Source organism: Nymphaea colorata, chromosome 1 (assembly GCF_008831285.2).
Source record: "Nymphaea colorata isolate Beijing-Zhang1983 chromosome 1, ASM883128v2, whole genome shotgun sequence".
NCBI classification, from domain to species: domain Eukaryota; kingdom Viridiplantae; phylum Streptophyta; class Magnoliopsida; order Nymphaeales; family Nymphaeaceae; genus Nymphaea; species Nymphaea colorata.
Genome location: NC_045138.2, coordinates 43,701,831 through 43,725,358, shown reverse-complemented (window position 1 = coordinate 43,725,358; position 23,528 = coordinate 43,701,831). Strand labels below are relative to the sequence as shown.

The 23,528-nt window shown below is 40.2% G+C and overlaps 1 protein-coding gene across 1 annotated transcript; it reads left to right on the top strand.

The window, feature by feature from the left end:
- Positions 1-2,996: 2,996 nt before the first annotated feature.
- Positions 2,997-23,454, top strand: LOC116246995 (chalcone synthase 6-4-like; the record flags this gene model as incomplete). Its single annotated transcript, XM_031618940.1, has 4 exons — positions 2,997-3,045; positions 3,309-4,294; positions 7,803-7,814; positions 23,011-23,454. Coding segments are annotated over 4 exons (1,491 nt in total), but the record flags the coding sequence as incomplete, so codon positions are not given.
- Positions 23,455-23,528: the final 74 nt, after the last annotated feature.

The following is a 23,528-nucleotide window of genomic DNA, read 5'->3' as shown; positions in this document are numbered from 1 at the left end:
CAGTTCTACTGCCCATAGGATAAGTACAGCGACATTATAACCGAGACTAATAAGGTAGAGATACTTTTCAAATATGAACACATGCACAAAATTTTGGCTCTAATGCAATGGGGCCTAAATGGAGATTAAAATTAAAAGACATCAAACATTGTTTTTATACAACTCCTAACTTAGGTGGGCTATATTTTTCTAAGTCTATGTAATCACGTATGAATCCTCCTCAATTAGCCCTATTAAAACAAACAATGCCTAAATCTACATGGGACACCTACGGTTTTAAAGGTTAGAGACATTTAGAAAATTAAACAAATAGAGTGCAAATTAATCAAATATGGACATGTCCTATCACGGTTGCTAAACTATTTGTATGTAAAATTTGGCTGCTCCACATGTAGATTATATAGTATTTGACTCGCCTCTGTTAGATGGGACCCAACCTGTCGGTACGAGGCTCGATCGTTCCTGGTGCATTTACTAGGGTAATTAAACCAAGGACTAAACTCTACCCTTCTATTTGTCTAGATGTCTAGATGTCATCTTTTTCCTAATACAAAAATGAAACAAACTTGCCCTAAATTTTGACAGTGATGGATTGCTAAGATCTAATTTAGCCTCAAAACTTAAGATTCATAATGACATTTCATTAGATTATTTTCATTGTCATCATAGGCCATGCAATGACTTTTCCTAAGCTATATGATGAATGCATCTTAATATTTTTTAAGAAAATTTGTTTTCAAATGCTTGTGCATTTCAAAATTTCTTTTGAAAGCATGAGTGCAAATTTGAAAATGATGTACTAACTTTGAATTACTTTGAATACCTAAATTATTACTTGGAGTATGGTAGTAAATTTAATTTGTTTAGGTTCTTATTAGTGGTGAATTGTATGTTTTATTCATGTAAATGTGTTTAATCTGAAATCAATGCATGCCCAATCTATGTGAACTTATTTGAGTATTTCAAGGATTATTGCTTACTCCCAAATTAAGATTGACATAAAAATAAGGGATTAATTGTCCTTAAATCTCAAGTAAATTTAGTGTGTAACAAACTAATAATGAAAATAGACTAAATGAAATGCATAAATAAAAAATTATGAGTAAATTAAATGAAATACATCAATTAGGAGTAAATTAAATGAAACACACAATCATCAATTAAGGACTAATAAACTAAATGAAATGCATGAATAATCATAAATCAAAACTAAATGTATGGACTAAAGATTAAATATAAACTAAATGGAATGCATTGATCCAATCACAAAATAAAAAAAATCTTAGAAAGAGATAAATGAAGAGGGAGAGAGAGGGATAACAGAGATAAAGAAACAGAGACAAAAGAAAAGAAAAGAAATACAAAGCGAGGGATAGATAGAGAGGGATAGTGAGAGAGAGACTGAGAGAAAAGAAGAGAAATAAGGAGAGAGTTGACAATGTGAGAAGAAGAGGAAAAATAGAGAACCAGATGGAGAGAGAGAGAGAGAGAGAGAGAGAGAAGGAAAATAGAGAGAAAAAGATAGGAAATAGAAAGGGAGAGAGAGGGGGCATACCTTACCCTTTTTATGCAGAGAGAGAGGGGGGGCATACCTTACCCCTTTTTATGCAGAGAGAGAGGGGCATACCTTACCCCTTTTTATGCATACTAATTAAAGAGAACCTTAGTCTAGGAGAGAGAGGGGGCATATCTTACCCCTTTTAATGCTTAATTGACAATGAAATTAAATTTGAATATGCAATAAACATGATGAAAAATAAAACCAAAATAACATAATGGAACTAAAACAAAGTTAAAAGAAATTGGAAATGAAGAACTTACCTAATAGAGTCTTCCTTGGAAGGCAAGGCGGGGGAGGAGATGAGAGAGAACGAGAAAATGAGGGAAAGAGATATAAGCTCAAGGGATGAAGCCAACGAGGGAATAATAAAGCTATTCATAATTGAGCCCCCCTCCCCTTTTTCAATTGCCCTCACAATCTATGAAATAGGCCATCACCCTCAAGAAAGGGAATAAGTACCATAAGAGCATTTTTGTCATTTTACAAACTAAAATAATAGGTCATAATGACCTAAAAAAGCATATAAGAGCCTACCAAGGGTGTTTTGGTAATTTTGTGTTTAAAATATATTTTCAAGAAAAAGAATAATTACCTTAAAAAGATTTTTTTTTTATTGCACAATATTACAAAAATTATTTGACCTGGGCAAGAGTCATTTTTGACCCATTGGACCCAACCAACCAAAAGTTGGCCAGGTAAAATACCAGCTTTAACCATTTTGGCCTAAACAAGCATGATTTGGCCACGCTGGCAGGCCAGGACGTCCGGTCCTAACCGGCCTGGGTCGGCCACGCATGGCCCTAGCATATAATTTGTTGCTGATTTGTGAATTGGATGGTAGAACCTGTTTGCCACCACCTTTCAGCATCATCCTTTAGTAGGTATTAGGTAAGTGATGTAATTAATTGTATTTTCTCCTACCACCCTAAGCAGTTGCAAGATGCATCCCACCTTGTGTACCCTATTTTTTACACTATCTATACCGCCTCATCTTGTTGATGAATGTGGCCCCATTTCAATGAATTGCTTGTATGTAACTAACGGTAGTTTGGCCTTGGGGGTGCGCTAGTGTCACCTAGGGGTCGTGTTGGATCCTTGGATCATCCACCAACATTTGTACCAACTGTAGTTCAAATTTACAGGGTAGTGAGCAATATGGTCAATTGATTTTCTAGTGGACTCTAGTCGGACTGTGCTGGAACACCAACCTCTACTCAGCTGGTTCAATCTTCTGAACTTGGAGCGTCGGCTTCAGAAGAAGTTGAGCTATCCTTTAGCTGCTCATTACTAGCTGGTCTATCATGTCTCTTATCCATTCACTTGTATCACTTGTATTTGTAAGTACACTAAGTTGGTTCACCTTTCAAAAGATGCAGTCTTCTTTTACCCAAAATCCAAAATTCTGGAAACACAAAGAAAACTTGGTTTCATTTAAAATGAAAATTTACACCTGACCGGCCTTAAGGAGAAGTTCACCAAAATATGTAAATTTTACATTCTTCTCTCACCATAACCATTGTTTTTTAGACAATCGCAGACATCGTATACCATTCATGTCTTAACATTCTTCTTGTACATACATAGCCCACTATATATCATATATATACCTGACCTAATCTTTCTTTATTTTCATTCCATATATATGATGGCTTTGATCTTTGATAAAAGATTGATAGCAAATATGTTGATACGTGATTGGGCTTTTTATTCGATATGCTTAATATGGGGCTTGTGAGTATGGATGCAGGTGGTAACTCTGGGATAAAGAAGAGGCACATGCAATTGACAGAAGAGATGTTGAAGGCAAACCCCAGCATCTGTGACCAGGCGGCTCCCTCCCTAGACGCGCGCCAAGCCATGCTGGTTAAAGAGGTGCCGCGCTTGGCGCAGGAGGCCGCGGTCAAGGCCATCGCCGAGTGGGCGCGGCCCAGGTCAAACATCACGCACCTCATCTTTTGTACCAGCAGCGGCGGGGAGCTGCCTGGTGCGGACTACCAACTCACCAACCTCTTGGGCCTGAACCCGGCAGTCAAGCGCGTCATGCTACCTCACCAGGGCTGTTTCGCCGGCAGCGCGGTCTTACGCATAGCCAAGGACTTCGCCGAGAACAACAGGGGGTCAAGGGTGTTGGTCGTATGCTGCGAGATGGTTGCAGTTACGTTCCACGGGCCCTGCGGGACGTACCCAGATGGCCTGGTTGGTTTAGCCCTTTTTGCCGATGGAGCGGCTGCAGTCATTGTTGGCGTGGACCCAGTCCCTAACATGGAGAAGCCGATTTTCGAGCTCGCTTGGACTGGTCAGACCATTTTGCCCGACAGCGAAGGGGCTGTGGGAGGGCACCTAGGCGCGGCGGGCTTGACTTTCCATCTCCAACAGAGTGTGCCGAGCCTCATCTCGACTAACATCGAGAAGGTTTTGGCAGAGGCCTTTGACCGACTCGGGGTCTCGGACTGGAACTCCATATTCTGGATCATGCACCCTGGCGGGCCTGCCGTCTTGAACCGAGTGGAGGAGAGGCTCAAGTTGAAAGCTGAGAAGCTAAGGGCGTCTAGGCGCGTGCTAAGCGAGTACGGCAACATGTCCAGTGCAACCGTGCTCTTTATCATGGACGAGGTGAGGAAGAGATCGATGGAGGATGGCGCGGCCACAACCGGAGAAGGGCTCGAGTGGGGTGTGCTCCTTGGGTTCGGACCTGGCCTCACTGTTGACACTGTCGTCCTACACAGCTTGCCTGTTGTGTTTTGATCTGCTGTGCACGTAGAACAGAAGTCAACAATCCTAGGAAAAGGTCACATTGTATGCCCGAGGTGACTGTCAGAATAAATTTTGATTAAAATGAGATTCTCTTAAAGTTCAACTTGAAAATCTGGTTTTACATTGAAAACAAATTAGATTCTGGATCACAAAAGCAATCCACAATCATACCAGCCCCTTTCCTAGAAAAACCTAGACCTGGACTTGGACCCACTCTAGCATCCTAGGTCCACCGATAGTAAATTTTTAAAGAAAAAGAAGAACAGAAAAGTAAGAGAATGATGAATCCACAGTTTTATGAATTGTCATCATTAACTAAACCCACAGTTTTAGGCAATAGTCATCGAAGGAGCCCACCATTTTAGAACATCATCATTAGGGGCTCATGTTTTCCAAAAGAAAGCCACTCAAGGCCCACTTGTTATAGCATAATCACTAGGAAGCCCACCTTTTTGAGCATAATCAATAGGACAACCACCTTTTTATTTTATTTATTTTTTAATGAAAAACTAAATAACATTATTGTTTACCTCACCCATTGCTTGCATCGCTCCTTACCTCATCTTCTTCTCAAATTACCACTATGCCCTCACTTCTCAACATACTGCCACTCTGCTGCTCCACCAAAGTGCACCCTCTCCAACTTACCTCTTCCTTTTTGGTCCATGTTGCTATCCTCCACATACTCCTAAAGCTTATAACCTTAGTTGCTTTTCTTAATAAAACTTCATGCTAGTTTAATTTCAGTTATGTAGTTCACGCTAAGTTTGTTTTCTCTCTTTAGTTATACTTTCATCATGCCCATGCTATATATCATGCAGTTAAATAGTTAGAGGTTAATAGAGTTATAAGCTTGCTTTGTCTAAACCATGTTCTTTGTAAGTAAACCACCCCATTTCATAAACCATGTTTAATTTGGAGGAGCTTAGCTTAATCAAATTTGAGATCTGAAACCTGAGTTTGATTCAAGTTAAGATTCAAACCATGCTAAACAAGTCCTATGCCTAAAGCCTACTCGATTCAATTAAATATTCCACTAGAGCTTACTTGAGGTGATTAATCTAAGTAAAATTCACTTTGGGTTAGGCACTGAATCGAGTCAAACTATGTTTGCCTAAACTCAGTGAGATCCATTTGATGTCTCTAATACAAATGGGCTCAAGCTCATGCAGACATCCAACCAGAGTCTCCTTAGAATCCACAACCCGCCTAGTCTTTGCACAAGATCATTTTTTGAATGCTCTAAATTATAAACTTGAGTCGTGAGAGATCTCAACCAGTGTACAAACATTGGTTAGAATCCCAAGCCCAACATTGATGAGATTAAAACTAACTTACCTTGCTCGAGGTGTCGAACATGAGCTAGGTCTAGATCCAGTCTAAATCAAGTCAAGGTCAACTAAGCCCACTTGATTCAGTTATGGCCAAGCAAACATGTAATGCCTTTAACATGGGCCACATCAAGCCCATGCCGTATGTTTGAGTCAAACTAAACCTTAGTAAACCCAAGCTTGTTTAACAGACCGTAGCTTAGATTATTCAAGGTCATTAACTAGGGTAAGCCTTGAGCCTAGGTGAGATTAAATCAAGCTAAGTCAAAACTTAGACACCACTTCTGCCTAACTTAGGGCAGTTAATTCTAAGTCAACATTGTTCTAGGTAATCGACCTTATCAAGGCCCGAATTTAGTGATACTACATTAGATTGAAGCCAACCCCTTAGATCCAATAACCTACCCTTCTACCCTAAATGAGCATTAAATCTGCCCAGGTAAGTAGATAATCTTAATTTAACCCCACTTAAAAACATTATATCACCGTAAAAACTGTAGCAGCCACCTTATCATTAGCAAGTTTAAAGTTTGTTAATCTCCAAACATCACATTCATGTAGGTTAGGGTTTGCATCATGAATTAGGTTCATGCATCTGCATGGTCAATGATGAGCTAAGAATATTGGAACTCTTTCTCTATTCGAACACCCTTAAATCTGAGGCCAATCTCGATTTTAGAAAACCGTCATTTGTGAAAACCAGCTACATTGCTCTCATCATGCATCATGTAAAATTTAGGTCATCATTGCATGGGAAATGATAAGAAGGGAATGAATAGAGCCCCTCTTATCTTATTCAATCAACCCTTTAAATGTGAGGCCACCTGTATTTTCGAAAACTAGGTTAATTTCACATTAATCATGCATCATAAAAATTATGGTCATATTTGCATGACTTGCTCTGATTAGGGACAAATAATGCCCCTTACTCTTATTCAAGCTCCATAAACTCTGAGGTCAAACTAGGAGTGCATTCCAAAACTAGAACATGTTTACCTTAAATTGCATTGTATTTAGGATGACATTTAGTTTCTTAAACAAGTAGGAAGGTCAAATTTAGTCCTTGGTTCGGTTACCCCTGGTAAAGGTGTGCCCATGAACGGCCAAAATTGTACCAATAGGTCAGGCCCCAAAACCACTTTCTTACTTCGTAGAAGCAATCATCTTCACGGTGATAAACTTTTCCATCCCAAAAAACTAGTGATCATAGTGGGACCTATCTCTACTACGGCTAGACATTGTTTCACTGCTTGTGTAAGACCCCAAAATGTTATCTGAACTTGAAGAATTTCAAATTTACATGTTTCATTCCTATGTATATACTACTTTGAACAACTAACAGGAATCAAGCACACTCACATAGAATTAAACAAAATATAACCTACTTCAATTATTATATTATTTGAAAACCTTGTTTGCCCCTGTCATTTTAACCCCCATGTTAGGCAGCATTGCATTCAAGCCCTTAGTCGTTCATTTTTCAAATCCCTTCACCTATACATGTCCGATTATCATGCCACTGAGTATCTTTCACAACTGAACTAATCCTAGGGTAGGGTAAGCCCTCTCATTAGTACCACTGGGGTCAATGACCTGGGTATATCTTCAAATACTATTGGTGAGATAAGTATGCAAACCATGGAATCCAAATAGAGATGTCTATGCCATGTGCTATAGGCTCTACCCAGGTATATGGGCATAACTTGATCGGACTATCGAAGATCTTGAGCATAAAACCCTCCAAGAATCCTCGTAACCCTTTTGAAAGCAATGCATATTAGAGCCACTAAATTGGGGAACCATGTAGGTATTATTATGTTTGTCTGGCTGTACTCAAACTTCAGGAAACCTGTATGGTTTCCTGGGTCAGACTCCACTCTCCAGAGTCAATCACATTTCTTCTCGAATTTCTTTCATTCTATGGGTGGATCAGTTATTGTCTTTCATTTCACGGTTATGTGAAAAAACAAGGTCATTCTCTATACCATTGTCCTAGGATGTTAACGGTAAATCTCTTTTCAAGCTTACGAATGGAGTCACCCTAAATCCCATTGTCCTGACACGTAAGAGGTATGTCCCTTTTCGACCTCACAAACAAGGTCACTCTCTAGCATCAACCATCCTTACAAACGAGGACTGATAATCCACATTGGAAGACTACCATGTTGGTAAATAACCAGTCATGTTAGAGGTAGATTCTCCATTCGACCTCATAAACAAGGTCACTCTCTACCATTAGCAATCCTTACAAATGAGGACATACTTGTCAAAAAATTGTCAAACTCTAAAACTCTTCATGATTTTTCATCATTGAGGCACTCCAAGAAAAAAATTTCAAACAGTCTCGGGGCAAATCCTTCTATACCTCAACATTGTTCTTACAATTCCATCTGAACTTTATATCCCTTATCAACTAATGAAACTTTCGAACATTCAAATCATATTTTTTTGATGTCTATGGATGGTAGAAATTAATGACTGATCTTAATGTACACATCTTTTGGACATAGTCTAGGGAATCGAACATGGTACTTCTCCCTTTTAGTTTTCCTCAAAAGATAGGGCAAATTTTAAATATTTTAAATCAGCTGAGGGATATATAGTGGCTGAAAGGACTTTGATATGATCAAATTATTCTATGGAGCCAAAGACATTAAGGTCAGGAAAAAATATTCTTTTGGCAATCTCTCACATGTTCAGACCCAACCAGAAATATTATACGACTTCCACTTTTGTTTCTGATAGAGGTTTAATAGAAATACTATAAAATGAGCATTGATCTTGAGCTCATAACTATCATACTTATTCATCTAAGTCGATGATCGAGAGGGACGAGTTGGCAAAAAGCTGATTTATGTCTGCCTCATAAAGGTTGTGACCTATGCATATTTATCTCTCCAAGACCTGCAAGCTGAAATGGGAAAGCAGTAGATAGACCTATACAATATCATAAAAAATGATGAAGTTCAGTAGTAGTTGTTGGGTAGCAAGGAATTTCCCCTAGTAGTGAAGGTCAGATGAAAAAGGAAAATCTTAAAACAAGGATAAAAAGAAGAAAGAAAGGAAAAATCTAGAAAGAAAAATGGAAAAGAAAAAGGTGAAAAAATGTATCAAACAAATGAAAAATGCTAAAAATTACATCTCAAAATTTTATTAGCACATGAAGGCTGAAATTCTTATGCATTGAATGTGAAAGTCTACAATATATGTGCAATTCTGGTAAAATGTTTGCTTCTTTCATCATATTTCTCATGAAGTGGAGAATGTCTCATATTTGATCATATCATAGAAATGAAAGTACTTTATAAAAAAATGATAGTAACTATTTAAAAGGAGTTTTGAAGTAAAAGTCAAGAGCAAAAATGTGACGAGTGATATTTTAGGCAAGTGGGGCCTGGATCAAGGTCCAAAACCAGACCCAAACTCCACATGTGTGAAAAGGAAGGCCCAATGCTGGGCTCTCCCTGTTAATCTATCTTGCTGGTTCGAACTTGACACGAAGGAACAAGAAGCAGAAGAAGGTACAGCAGCGGCGGAGGTGAAGGGCGGCGGAGCTGAGGTAAGCCTCTCTTGATTTCTCTTTGTTTCTTTTGTCTTCTTCTTTCTCGCCCTCTATCGCATCTTTATTCCTCTCCCTCTCATCGTTCTTTACTCTTCTCCCTCCCTGTCCCAAGTCCTCTTGCCTTCACCGTCTCTTGTCAACCCTCGCCATCTGCTCTCTCTCCCGCCAGTGTTTTCTCACCCTCGGTCTCTCTCACTCTCGCATGTCTCTCTGCACTCTCGCTCAACTGAGCACCCTGTCCCTCACTCTCTCTCTCGCCTGTCTTTTTCCCTTGCCCGAACTCACACCCTTTGTCTCTTTCTTTGTCTCTCCATTGCTGTATCTCCCTCCTGTGCATGTGTCTCCCACAGCTAACCATCTCCTTCTCAACCGGATGACCTCTTCTATCGTCTGACCTCTCCCTTTTGACCTCTCTCTTGCTCATTTTCACGCTCGCTAGAGCTGTCTTAGTTTTGACAGTTGGAGGACTGCACCTTTCCCCTTATATCAGTGAATAGAAGGTGTTGGAGGCGACAACAGCATATCACCTTGATCGTTTGGGGATCGGTCAAGCATTTGGGGTGGCTGCCGAGGACACTACAGCACCTAGGAGTCTAAAAGAGGGGTGAGCGAGGTCTAATCGAGCCTATTTTGTTTAATGCTTTCCTTAAGTGCATTTATAATTATTATTTGAGTATACTAGATTCAAAATCGAATGATTTAGGGTGCACGATAGAGATTTAAATACATGGAAGAATGTCTATGACTGTTTTTTGGAGGGGCGAGGATCTATGTATAATCTGTTGGATGTTACAATGCATGTGGGGAGGTAGCACCGATGTTGCTTTATAGGTTAAATTTATGGTTTGGAGGAAGGACGAAATATTTAAGTTATTGGGAGCCAGATGTACACTAGGGTGTGAAGGAAACACATAATTCTGGGTGATTTGCTTGATATATGCTATTGCAAGTGAAATAGTACAGTATCATCTTCATATTGCTAATGAGAAAGTAAAATTGCAAATAGTGATGTCTCAACAAGGTGTTAGGTGTCTAATTTATTGATGATGTGCCTAAAGATGCATTTGGGAATGTTCATGCTTAATGACCTCTTAAATATGTGAAAAACTTGAAGAAATGTTCGTCAGCCGATTCAAACTATTGGCATATGCTCGAGTTCATGGCCTATATCTCAATGGTCATATTTTTTACCTAAATAGATTTTAGAGTGAAAGGAATATAAGACTTATCGCTTTGAGTTTTCTCAGGTGCACCGGGCATGTCGAGTAAACCTTGAGCAATAGGATTTGGAGCTCGAAGCAATTTTGGGTATTTGTGGTGATGCACGATAGATATGGCAACATTCCTAGCAAATTCCTGTCTAGGGCCAAATTTAGGGTGTTTGCTTTTCAGGATCGTTAGAACCTATGATTGTGTTTTGTTGATTGATGTGTGCTATAACATGGTTATTACCACATGAACATATGTGATTGAATAATTAGGAGATTGGTTGATTGCTTTAAATTATTACACAATGACATATGCAAGCTGGAAATTATAATTGTTTAGGACAGATTAGGTAGGGTATCGAGTCGAGTATCTTTTCGACCCCAATTGTACATTAGTGAGCATCCTAGCATAATATTTGCATAAGACAAGTACGAGCTAATCACCAATCGAGACTACTTTCTGTGGTTGTGTTAAATTTTTGTATGATGTGATTGTTATGTTTGATTGATATGAATGCTATAAGATTTTTGTATGTATTGCTATTGGACAGTGATGCAATTGAATAAATTTGAAGGGTAGAAACACCTATAAAGTATGATGGCTAGCTAAGAGCGTTGGCTGAATGTGTAACTCTCTTATAGAGGTGTTTTGAGGTATGAGTGCACTTGTGAAGTGAACTAACCCTATGTGCTAGCCAATCTTATTGTGAATGTGACCTCATAATGGTAAATTAAGAAAGAATAATTGATGGGAGGCCAGTGGGTTATGACAATTTTGTTTGAGGTAGGTCCTGCCCTTGTGACTAGTCTTGTCTACACTCCACTGACAATATGTTTGGGATATGTCCAGCCCTCACCACTGGTTATGGCAAAGCTTCAGGATATTGTTGTTTGATGTGCTTAGAGCTTTGGGTTCCTGCCTTCCCAACGTGGATGTCATAGGAAAGGCTAAGCAACTCTCTTTAGAAATCACACATGCATGGATGATTGCTCTATCGTTGCAGCGTGAATATATTTGTATCATGTCTGTTAAGACGTGTTTATACTCAGTATTAGGCTTGAGAGGGCACTTGTGTAATAATGTTTCTTTTTAATGACTTTATTGTAACTTATCCCTCTCCTCTAGTCTATATAAAGAGGAGTTAGGGATTCTTTCGAGGTTAATCAAAGATTAGTTCTCTTAAATTCATCATGGTATCAGAGCACCAGCCGTCTCCTCCACAGCGAGTTGTCGCCGACTGAGCGGCGCCGGCCGCCGCCTCATCGGCGTCAGTTGCCGCCGCCCTTTGCCGCCCTGTCCATTGCCACCCGCTGTCCATTGCCGCCTCGCCCTTTGCCGCCCTGTCCATTGCCGCCTGATCCATCCCTGCTGCCCCTCGTCGCCCTACCCATTGTCTGTCTGCGCCGCCTCCGCCTGCGCCGCCTGCGCCCGTCTGCCTGCGCCCGTCCGCCTGCGCCGCCGCCGCGTGTGCACTCTGCCGTTGCTCCGCCCAGCAGACTGCTTCGCCTGTCATCTTCGCCGCCGCCTCAACGCTGATTTTTTTTTCCTCTCAGCGTCTTTCCGCTACATGCTGCTCCGCCGCTGCTCTGCACGCTGCTCCTCCGCTGCACGCTGCTCCGCCGCTGTTCCGCCGCTGCTCTGCCCGTGGTTCTGCACGCTGATTTTCTTCTCAGCGTCGTCTCTGGTATCTCTCTTCGTTCAGCTCTGCTGTTGCCTCTTCTCGCCGATCAGACTTCTGGATTGCTACCTGCGTTAACTGTATATTGCTTCATGATCAGCATGTTGTCTTTCGATATGTGATTGTATTCTTTTGCCTGCACTTCCTATTCTGTGGCTCGGTTTCCTCCTTTGTGTTGAAAGATGTCTGAAATTAGCAGTGGCGCTAATACCTCTTCCTTTGTATCGTCGGGAGAGATGAAAAGTTCCCCATTTTCCAGCATTATCACCAAAATGGATGGGGGTAATTACGAGATGTGGGCCATGCAAGTAAAAAGAACTTTGATCGCTCATGAGAAGGAACATCTAATTTTGGAGCCCGAGCCCGTACAGAAGGTAGGAAAATATACTACTTGGTTTAAAGATAATTCGTTGGTTATGGTATGGATTGTTGGTACTCTCTCACAAGAAATTGCAAATGAAGTCTTGCACAAGGACAGTGCAAAGGATATGTGGGATTCCCTTGCTGCCACGTATTCACAGGCAAGAAATGAAACGTGCATTATGCAGCTTCATCATGATATCCATCAGATGCGGCAAGATGGCAGACTTCTTCACACTTATTATTCTAGTCTCAAGTCCATGTTTGAGCGACTGAATAGCTACTTTCCCGCATGCAAGTGTGAACAACAAAAGGCATACAGAGATATGCTTATGGTAGGGGTCTTTCTTTCTGGTTTAGACTCTGTTTATGAATCCGCAAAGAACCAAATGCTTACTAGTCCCTCGATTCCTCCTATTGATGAGGCTTACAGTAGGCTCAGCAGAATTCCGATCTCTGCATCGACTGTTCCTGATACCACTTCTGCTATGCTTGCTACTCGTGGCAGAGGTGGACTCTTTTTTGCCAGAGGACGAGGGGGCCGTGGCCGTGGCAATACCCCTTCGCGCCCTGTATGTCAGTTTTGTCACCGCATTGGTCATACTGTGGATAAGTGTTGGCAAAAACATGGTCGTCCAGCTTTTGCAAATCAGACTGTATCTACTGATTCTCCTGAGCAGCCTAAGCCTCAGCACACTGCCTCCTCCAGTGAGTTGCATGTAGATGACATTCTCTCTCAGTTGAGACACTTGATTGGCGACAGCACCCATCAAGTCCCTGGTCCGACCACTTCTACTGTTCCTACCGCTGCGAGTGCTTCTTCATCTGGTATGTATTCTGCCTGTACAGTCTGCTCTCCTCCTGACACTACAGATTGGCTTATTGATTCTGGTGCATCGACACATCTCTGTGGGGATAAGACGCAATTCACCTCTTACGTCCCTACTCCACCGGGTCGTTCGGTTATTCTAGCAGATGGAAAAGATTCACCAGTTGTTGGACATGGAGAGGTCCAACTTACTTCATCATTGCCGCTGCAGCACGTTCTTCATGCACCAGAATTCCCCCATAGCCTACTTTCTATCAGTCAGATTACCAGAGAATTAAATTGTCGTGCTATATTTGACTCTTCCTCTCTTGTGTTTCAGGATATACTGACGGGCAGGGTGATTGGCAGTGGCCGTGAACAGGGAGGTCTCTACAGGCTAGTGCATTCCTTTCCCTTTGCTGGATCTACCTCGTCGGGGTCGTCCTCATCCTCGGCTTATACTTGGCATTTACGTTTTGGACATCTCCCGTTTCAGAAACTGCTGCATGTTCTCCCTCAGCTGTCTCATAAGTCGTCTTTTCAATGTGAGTCTTGTCAGTTAGGCAAACACCATCGGTCATCCTTTCCTCCGCGGTCTAGTAGAAGTAGCCACTCTGTGTTTGAGTTACTTCATTTTGATGTTTGGGGCCCGAGTCGTACTCCTGACCTTCAGGGTCATCGGTATTATCTTGTTGTTGTTGATGATTACAGTCGTGTTAGTTGGGTTTTTCTTATGAAACACAAATCTGAAGCGGGTCATGTAATCAAAAATTTTATCAATGAAATTCTGACTCAGTTTGATACTTGTGTCAAGATTGTGCGCTCTGACAATGCTCTTGAGTTCTGTGCTTCCTCTTTAGAACAATTTTTCAGGGATAAGGGTATCATTCACCAAACTTCTTGTGCCTATACCTCTCAACAAAACGGGGTTGCTGAAAGAAAACACCGCCATATTCTTGATGTCGCCAGAACCATTATCATACACAACCATGTTCCCCATTCTTATTGGGGAGATGCTGTTCTTACAGCATGCTATCTTATTAATCGCATGCCGTCATCTGTGTTGGGAGATCTTATTCCTTTCTCTGTTCTTTTTCCTGACAGAGAATTGTTTTCTGTTGCACCTCGTATTTTTGGATGTGTTGCCTTTGTTCAGTTGCTTGGTCCTGGGAGAGATAAGTTATCCCCTCGGGCTATCAAAACGATCTTTCTTTGTTATTCCCGCACTCAAAAGGGATATCGTTGTTATGATCCTTCTACTTGTCGATATTATGTCAGTGCTGATGTTACATTTTTTGAGTCCACCTCTTATTTCTCTTCAAATGGAACTCAATTAAGGGTGCCTGAATTTAGTGATGAAGTCCACCTTCCTTTACCTCTCATGAGTTATCCACAACCCGTTGCTTCGCGTTTTGGGGCTATTTACCAACGTCGCACTAAACCTGTTCAACCTGCCCCCTGTGCTCCTGTGCCTTCACCCAGCATGCCCAAGGTACTTCCTGAACACACAAATCCTGCTGACCATTCTTTATGTGATGATGCCACAGGGGACTCTCTCTGGTCCTCATATTAATGAACTTGATATGCCTATTGCTCAAAGGAAAGGCAAACGCAGTTGCACTATGCATCCTCTCTCTGGTCATTTGTCCATGGCTCGCCTCACTCCTACTTACCGACAGTTTGTCAAGGGACTGTCGGCTGTAGCTCTTCCACAGACTCCCATGGACGCTCTTTCTGATCCCAAATGGGCCGCAGCTATGCAAGAAGAGATGGATGCCCTTCAGTCTAGAGGCACGTGGACACTAGTTACTCCTTCATCTGATGCAGCTATTGTTGGTTGTCGATGGGTATTTACTGTTAAATACAGAGCAGATGGTAGCATTGAGAGATATAAGGCTCGCCTGGTTGCAAAAGGCTATACTCAGACTTATGGGGTTGATTATTATGATACCTTCTCTCCTGTGGCACGACATGCTTCTTTACGGGTTCTTCTCGCTGTGGCCGTCAGCAAGAATTGGTCTCTATCACAGCTTGATGTCAAAAATGCCTTTCTGTATGGTGACCTACATGAAGAAGTGTATATGCAGCAACCACCAGGGTTTGTTGCTGAGGGAGAGTGTCAGAAAGTGTGTAGATTGAGAAAGGCAATTTATGGTCTGAAACAAAGTCCTCGAGCTTGGTTTCAAAAATTATCAGAGAATATTGAGAATGAGGGCTTCAGACGTTCTTCGGCTGATCATTCCCTTTTTGTCAAGAAAACTTCTACAGGTACAGTTATAGTTCTTGTCTATGTTGATGATATCATTGTTACAGGGGATGATATTCAGGGGATTTCCAACATCAAGGGTGTCCTTGGACGACACTTTGTCACCAAGGATCTTGGTGAGCTACGCTATTTCCTAGGTATTGAGTTTGCTAGAAATCAGAAGGGTCTTATCATGTGCCAAAGGAAATACGTTACTGATGTTTTGCAAGAGACAGGTATGCTAGGATGTCGACCTGCCTCTACACCCATGGACATCAATACTCGCTTGTATGATGATGATACTGAAGATGTTGATGCTAGACAATATAGAGGGATTGTTGGGAAGCTCCTATATATCACTGTTACTCGACCTGATATTGCCTATGCTGTCAGCAGAGTGAGTCAATTTATGGATAAGCCCAAGAAAGTCCATTGGGATGCTGCCATGATGATTCTCAGGTATCTGAAAAATTCACCAGGAATGGGACTCTTCTTTCAAAATGGTACATCTCTCACTATATCTGTGTATGTTGATGCTGATTATGCGGGATGTCACCTTGACAGAAAATCCACTACTGGGTTTTGTGTGTATTGGATCCAACTTGGTCACATGGAAGAGTAAGAAGCAGACAGTGGTTGCCAGATCAAGTGCAGAATCTGAGTATAGAGCTATGGCTCAGGCTACTGCTGAAGTTATGTGGGTTAGATCTCTGATGTTGGATCTTACTGTGGAAGTGCCTCTTCCTATGCAATTGTTAGGTGATAACAAAGCTGCTCTGTTTATTGCTAATAATCCTGCTTTCCATGAGAGAACCAAGCATGTTGAAGTAGATTGTCACTATACCAGAGACATGATTCAAAAGGGGTTTGTAAGTACCTCCCATATTTCAACTACAGGGCAAACTGCTGATATTTTTACTAAAGCTCTTGCAAGAGGACCATTCCAAAGTTGTTGTTCCAAGTTGAGCTTGTTTGACATATACGCTCCAACTTGAGGGGGAGTGTTAAGACGTGTTTATACTCAGTATTAGGCTTGAGAGGGCACTTGTGTAATAATGTTTCTTTTGAATGACTTTCTTGTAACTTATCCCTCTCCTCTAGTCTATATAAAGAGGAGTTAGGGATTCTTTCGAGGTTAATCAAAGATTAGTTCTCTTAAATTCATCAATGTCAAACCACCACGGGGGTTATCTCCCGATTGTAGGTCGCCTGTGGTGCATACGTGCATGTGTTTGCACCCATAAGAGCAGTGTTATCACCCCAAATTTTTCCAAAAAGGTGTGTATTTTATTTTCATTCAAATCTCAATTATTTCATCTGGATTTAATTCTTAAGCCTAATTGTAGACCCAAAATAAATTCGTGACTATTCAATCCAAAATGAATTTCTAAACCCTCGTCCGATCCCAAACACAAAATTCAAATTCAAACCCAACTTTAGATGCAAGATTCGAACCCAAAATCCAACTCTTGGATCCGAATTAGATCCAAAACCCAAGTTTAAATCCAAATTGAGAATTTCAAACTTAAAATCCAAATCCAAGATCAAAATAATAAAATTTGATGCTATTAAGTGTTGTGCACCAGTACAACCTTTTCTTTTGTTTTATGTTTTGTCTTCATGCCAAAACATGTGTTTGAGCTTAAATTACTCACTAGAATGTGCCGGCGATCAACTGAACTTGATCCAGATTTAAAATGAGCCCGGAGTGACTCAAAACGGAGTCAGCCACCATTTGTAACAAAAATAATTTTTTCTTATTAGAAAATGGTTTTATGCTTTCTTATTAAAGAATTATTTATTTATTTATTTCATTTTATTTTGTTTTATTCAATTTTTTTTAAATTATGACCACTGAGTGCAATGGCGCACGCTCGATGGCGAGCGCTCGTGCATGCTTGCTCATGCGTGGCGCTGTGCATGTCAGGTGACGCGCCAGCGCCTGATGCACTGTGGTGCGATAGCGCCTCACGCACGACCAATCTAGGCTGCGCGTGCTGAGGCACCGAATCAGCGCAGCACACCATAGGCCCCCATTTTAGTGTTAAACCGCCCCCAAGGGGCGGTTTTGGCCTGGCAGGGTGGGCATTAGCTTTGAAGACACCCCAAAGGGAAGGGCTAGTGGCCAATCCCACTTGGTCAAAGCTTATTTAAAAATAAATAAAACTATTCAAAAATACTTGAAATTCGCATGAAAATCTTGTTCAATTAAAAAAAATCAAATTTTGAATTTTGCCACCAAAACTCACTATAAATACCCCCACAGTCCTCCCTCTTGGGTAGGAGCTAACCTTTGGGGGAGTTTCTAATGATTCTTTACTTGAAGATTTGACTCTTGTTCTCCATTTGTCTCTTCTTTTCTTCTTCTTCTTCAAGTTCCAACTCTTGAAGAGAGCATGAGAAGTTATTAGAGGTATGTAATCCTTATTCCATTTTAATTTTTGTTTCCCCTTGCCACCTCCCCATGGCCATGCAAGAAAGCTCAAATGATTTTCAATCTGGGGAACGAGAGCTACATCTTGAGTGCACGTGGAGTATGAGCACGGCGAGATAATTACATCTCTTCATTCATTTTCAAGGATATGCTTGTTTCATTGCTTTACTCATCATGTATGTTTTAGACGATGCTTATGCATGATGTATTAATTTTCTTTAATTAATGAGCAAATGCACGGTGAGAATGAGTTTTTGAGTTGAGATTTCTTCATTCTTGTGTTGATTTTTGAGGTTAAAATTTGTCCAACCGAAGAAAGCCCCTCACAAATTTGTACATATTAATATGCACTTTTCATGTCATTCTCATGCGTAGTTTCATAATCACCCAATTAGGGACCCCAATGAGTGCTTTCCTACGTTGCTCTTCATTTTATGTATGTTTGATTTTCTTCCATACCCAACAGTGGAAGAAATATATTCTCTTGTATCCAACAAACTAATAATGTTTTTCATGTTCACATACAAAAAATTTTAGAATAATATTCTAAAAGATTTTTAAAAGCAAGAACCCCCTCTAATGAGGCCATGGAGACTTAGCTTAGACTCTTGCATGAGTCCAAGTTCCTCTCTGGCTACATAAAAAATGAAGTCGAACATTTTCAAGTCATTTCTTCATTTTAATTTTCATGAACACATATACGTGTATACATGTCATGTGCATATATGTACAAATGACAATCTCCCTTTGTCCATCTCTTTTTATGATTTAACAAATTCTTTTACAAACTCTCATATATGTATATATATATATATATATATACGTGTATTATTTTTTAAAATCTCTTACTTTCTTTCTAAAATCTTTTCTTCTTCTCTATTTGACTTAAACCTCCTCTTCACAAGCTTTTATATATGTATCCATATGCATATATATACATATATATGTATATATAAATATGCATATGAATACATATCTCTCTCTCTTTAAAATCCTTTGTGATTTTCAAAATCTCATTCTCTCTCTCTCTTTCTCCATGTTCCTCTTATCTTTAAGTCTTCCCTCTTTTTCATTCTTTTGAACATTTTTCTTCCAAGACCTTTTTATTTACCGACTTCAGTAAGACCAAAAATCAAATAATGACCCAATATGGGAATCATGCTTGATGGTCTACAACCCCATTCCATTTAAAAAAAAAAATCTCTTTCATAACAATATTTATGTCAACCTAATAAATATCAATGAGAAACTTAGATGTATATTATCGTAGGAATGAATGGCTTCTTTTAATCATATACGATCAATGCATTCATACATCTACATTCACTTAATATCACAAATTATTAGAAGCACCTCTCTAAAAGAACTTAAGCAAGATGTGAAGCTCTAATTAGGTAGTAACCAAATTAGAGCGAAACCTCAAACTTACTTAAAGTCTTAAGAAAACACTAAAATGATTTGAAAAGGTGATTTTCAAATGTTTCAAAATGATATTTGTAAAGATTTTTCACTCAAGATTTTGCAAATCAAAACGTTTTATATTATCAAATGATTCTTCAAAACTTTCTCAAAATCTTGAAACATTAAATCTTCAATATTTTCTCAAACACTACATTTTATTTAAAATAAAAAAGATGTTTAAGCTAAAAGGAAATGCATCAAGAATTAACATAGCCCTTGGATTTATTAACCCCGGTAAAGGCGCAAAAAACGGTCGATCCTCGTACAGATGGGTGAGTCCCTTTCTCTTTCATTTCAAAACAAAACCTAATTTTTTTGGAGCGCTCCAAAAACCGAAAGATTTTTGCGGATGCGAACAAGCTGTCAATTCACTAAATCGAATGTAAATGAAATGAATGTAAGTAAAATGAATGTGAATGAAGTGAACCTTATAGGGTTGGGGATTTATCTAGTTTGTTGTCATACTGCATGGACCCGAGGCAACAGGTTGAACAGATGGCTCCCCTCACATCCTATTGGAGAGATTTTGGGTCTATAGTCATGCCGGTGTGCCATGTTTAGGTCACATTGATATCTTGTTTTTGTTAAACATCGGTGTTGTGGTTATATAGTATTTTTGTCATGTATCTTTGAGAAATATGAAGTAATTTTATATAAACTGAATTTGCTACATATTAGAATGTTTACCCCATTATCATTTTGAGGTGCATAGCCCCTTTTTAATTGTTGTGTTGTCATGTCTCAATGTTTTACATTTTAACAAAAAAAAAAATCTGGGGGTAAAAGTGCTGGGGTGTGACAGTCATGGTATCAAAGCTATGGGAAAACTCCACTACGGATGTGATTTAATATCTATCTGTGAAGGTTTGTTGCCTAGGTATGCCTAATGTTCACTATGATATGTACATATAGAATGGGTTGATGTTTTGAAATATTGTGACGATGCATTTTGCAATTTGGCTTGAAAGACTTGTCATAGACTTTGCAAAAGAATGAGGATTCTTTCTTCTACAAATGTAGTACCAAGGTGGGGGTAAGAAGCGAGGTGGGCTGGCTACTAAGGTACAGAGAGAGATGAGTCCGACCCATTCAAATGCACATACGTCACTGGACCCTAGTACTTTAGGGTAACTGTTCACCCAGACTGGTGTGGTGCAGACTCCACCTATAGGTCAACAAACTATACTGCTGACGACTTTATAGACATTGACCTTCTTAGTATAGTCGACAGTCAGTAACAAGATGAGCCATGCATCTCCTACAGAAGACACTACTACAAGAGTTCCATGATCGCAACAAAATCATATGAGCTTGGAGGAGAATGTTACGAAGCATCTATACTTAGAGGCATATTACCTTCATCTCTACACCACTAATGAGCCCAGAGTAGAAAAGTTTGTGCATGCATTGCGTGAGGGACTATAAAACAAGGTAATATCTAGCAAGCCTCGTGATTTGTATGAAGCGGTCACCATGGCTAGACTAGACGCATGGAGGAGGCAAGGACGCAGCCTGACCACCATAAGAAGCCAAGCTAATAGTTGCATGGTGGGTGGATGCATCCCAAGCACAACAACTTCACAGGCAAGGAACAACCTTATGGGAGGTGAGAGGATAGAGCATTCAGGCGGAACATGCCTACCTGTAGTGACATTACACAAGGGGCAATGACTACTTTGACTTTACCGAGACGTCCTACTTGCTCACGTGTGCATCTGAGGAAGCTATGTTATCGAAAGAGTGGAGTATTTACACTATGGAATGATTGAGCACTTCATCAAAGATTTTCCAAAAATGTGAGAAAAGACATCGAAGAAGCCCGAGGCTGGTCCTTCAAGTGCACAAAAGACTACCAGATGTGTCTATGCGAATTACCGCAGAGGAGTTTCAGGCACATAATCTTATCAAATGAACATTACTTGTTAGTTCTCACATTGCTAGAGTGTTATTTGATGCGGGTGTTGGCTCATTTTTTCACATCTAATTGATTTGCCACTTCACTAGAAATGTCGGCTAAGATGATGCTGTATGTCTTAAAAGTAACCAGCCATATTCATGCTCAAAACTCGTGTATCAGTATCTCCTTGATGTGGACATACATATCCATCAGCATCATTTGCCTACATAGTTGGTGATCATAAGTCTCAGTGAGTTCAATGTTATTTTGGGCATGGATTGACTATATACGCATTATGCCAATAAAGATTGTAGAAAGAAGCATATATAATTATTAACTCATGAGATGAAGTCAGTGGAATTCCAAACTCGAAAAGCCAGTTGAACTGATAAGATAATGATGTCTGCACTAACGGCTAAATGATTGTTAGAAAATGAGAGTGTTGCCCTCTTAGTCAATGTGTTGAATAGTGAAACTAAGCTAGTGAAGTTATGGGATGTAGCCATTGTGATGAGTACCCCAATGTGTTCCCTGAAGAGTTAACAAATTTGCCTTAAACACAAGAAGTTGAATTCAAGATAGAGTTGTTACCAAGGACATCCTCTATTTCTAAGGCACCATACCATATAGCACCGGTAGAGTCAGAAGAATGGAAGAAGCAACTACATGACCTCTTAGATAAGGACTTCATTCGTCCTAGCATGTCACCTTGGAGAGCACCATGTTATTTGTTAAGAATAATAATGGGACAATGCACTTGTGTATAGATTACCACATAGTGAATCAAGTCACCATCAAGAATGATATTTTCTCCCTAGAATTAAGGACTTGTTTGAACAGCTTAATAATGCAAATGTGTTCTCCAAGATTGACCTAAGGACATGTTGTCATCAATACAAGAGGAAGATGTTGGTAAGATTGCCTTTCGAACTAGATATGAGCACTATGAATTCAGGGTCTTGCCTTTTAGGTTGACCAATGCACCTGCAACATTTATAGACCTCATGAATTGGGTTTTCCAATACTACTTAGATCAATTTGTTATTATATTTGTGGATGACATTTTGGTATATTCAGATAGCGAGGCAAATCACAAAGATCACCTAAGGAGTGTGTTGGGGATTTTGTGCAAACATAAATTATATACCAAATACTCAAAATGCAAATTTTGGCTAGAGAAGATAAACTTCCTTGGTCATGTGATAACGAAAGATGAAGTTTTCATGAATCCAGCTAAGGTGTCGGTGGTACGGGACTGGAGGACGAACGTAGCGTAACTAAGGCTAGAGGCTTTTTGGGATTAGCAGGGTACTATCATAAGTTTATACAAGACTTTTTGGAAATAGTTATGTCTGTTCCCCTATGTCTAAGAGTCTGTATAGTCATTTACTTTGTTTTGCTATGTACTTCATTTGCTTATGTTGAGTTGTTGCTTATGCTTGTTCACTTGTAAGGGAGTACCCTCTCACCGGTCTAAACATGTTTTGGGATTTTATGTTTTCGGTGGTCGGCATTGGAATCCTTGTATGTGGCTTCGACCATCCTGTGTAAGCAAGTTGAGATCATACTCCTTTCTTACCTCTCTCGTGATATACAAGTTTTCCAAGATGAATGCATTGCGAGATTTATTTATTCACACAGCTTTATGCACTTGTTTTCCAAAATGATCTTTGCGCCTCTTTCGATAGTTTGAAGGTTGACGACAATTAGGTTTTTGTCGTGCCGCACAGACTAAAGGAGTCAGCCCGTGACAACTGGTATCAGAGCCACGTTCAGCTCAATTTGGCGAAGCGATTGGAGAGTCAATGTAGAATAACACACCGACAAGCATTGATCAAAGAGGATGTCCTGGCGACTCAATACAATCTGCGAAGCACCAAGGGTAGGGGAGTAGCCCAGTCTAACGAGATGGGCACATCTCATGGTCAGAAAGACCTGGTTGAAGTGGTGAACAAGTTGGTTATCGATGTGGCTACTCAAGAAAAAGCATTGGGCGATGCAGCCGAGTCCTTCGAGGAAATGATGGACGAAATGAAGGCCCTGCGGAAACAAATAGTCGATCTTATGGCCATGAACAGGTCACTTACTGACACAGTGACCGCACTGCAAGCTGAAGTCAAGGAACTTCAGGCAAGGAACTGCACACTACAGTGACAAGTTTCTATAGGTGGAGGTGACGATCGACCAACCAGAGTCGATGTTCAATGAACACAAAATACAACAGAAAT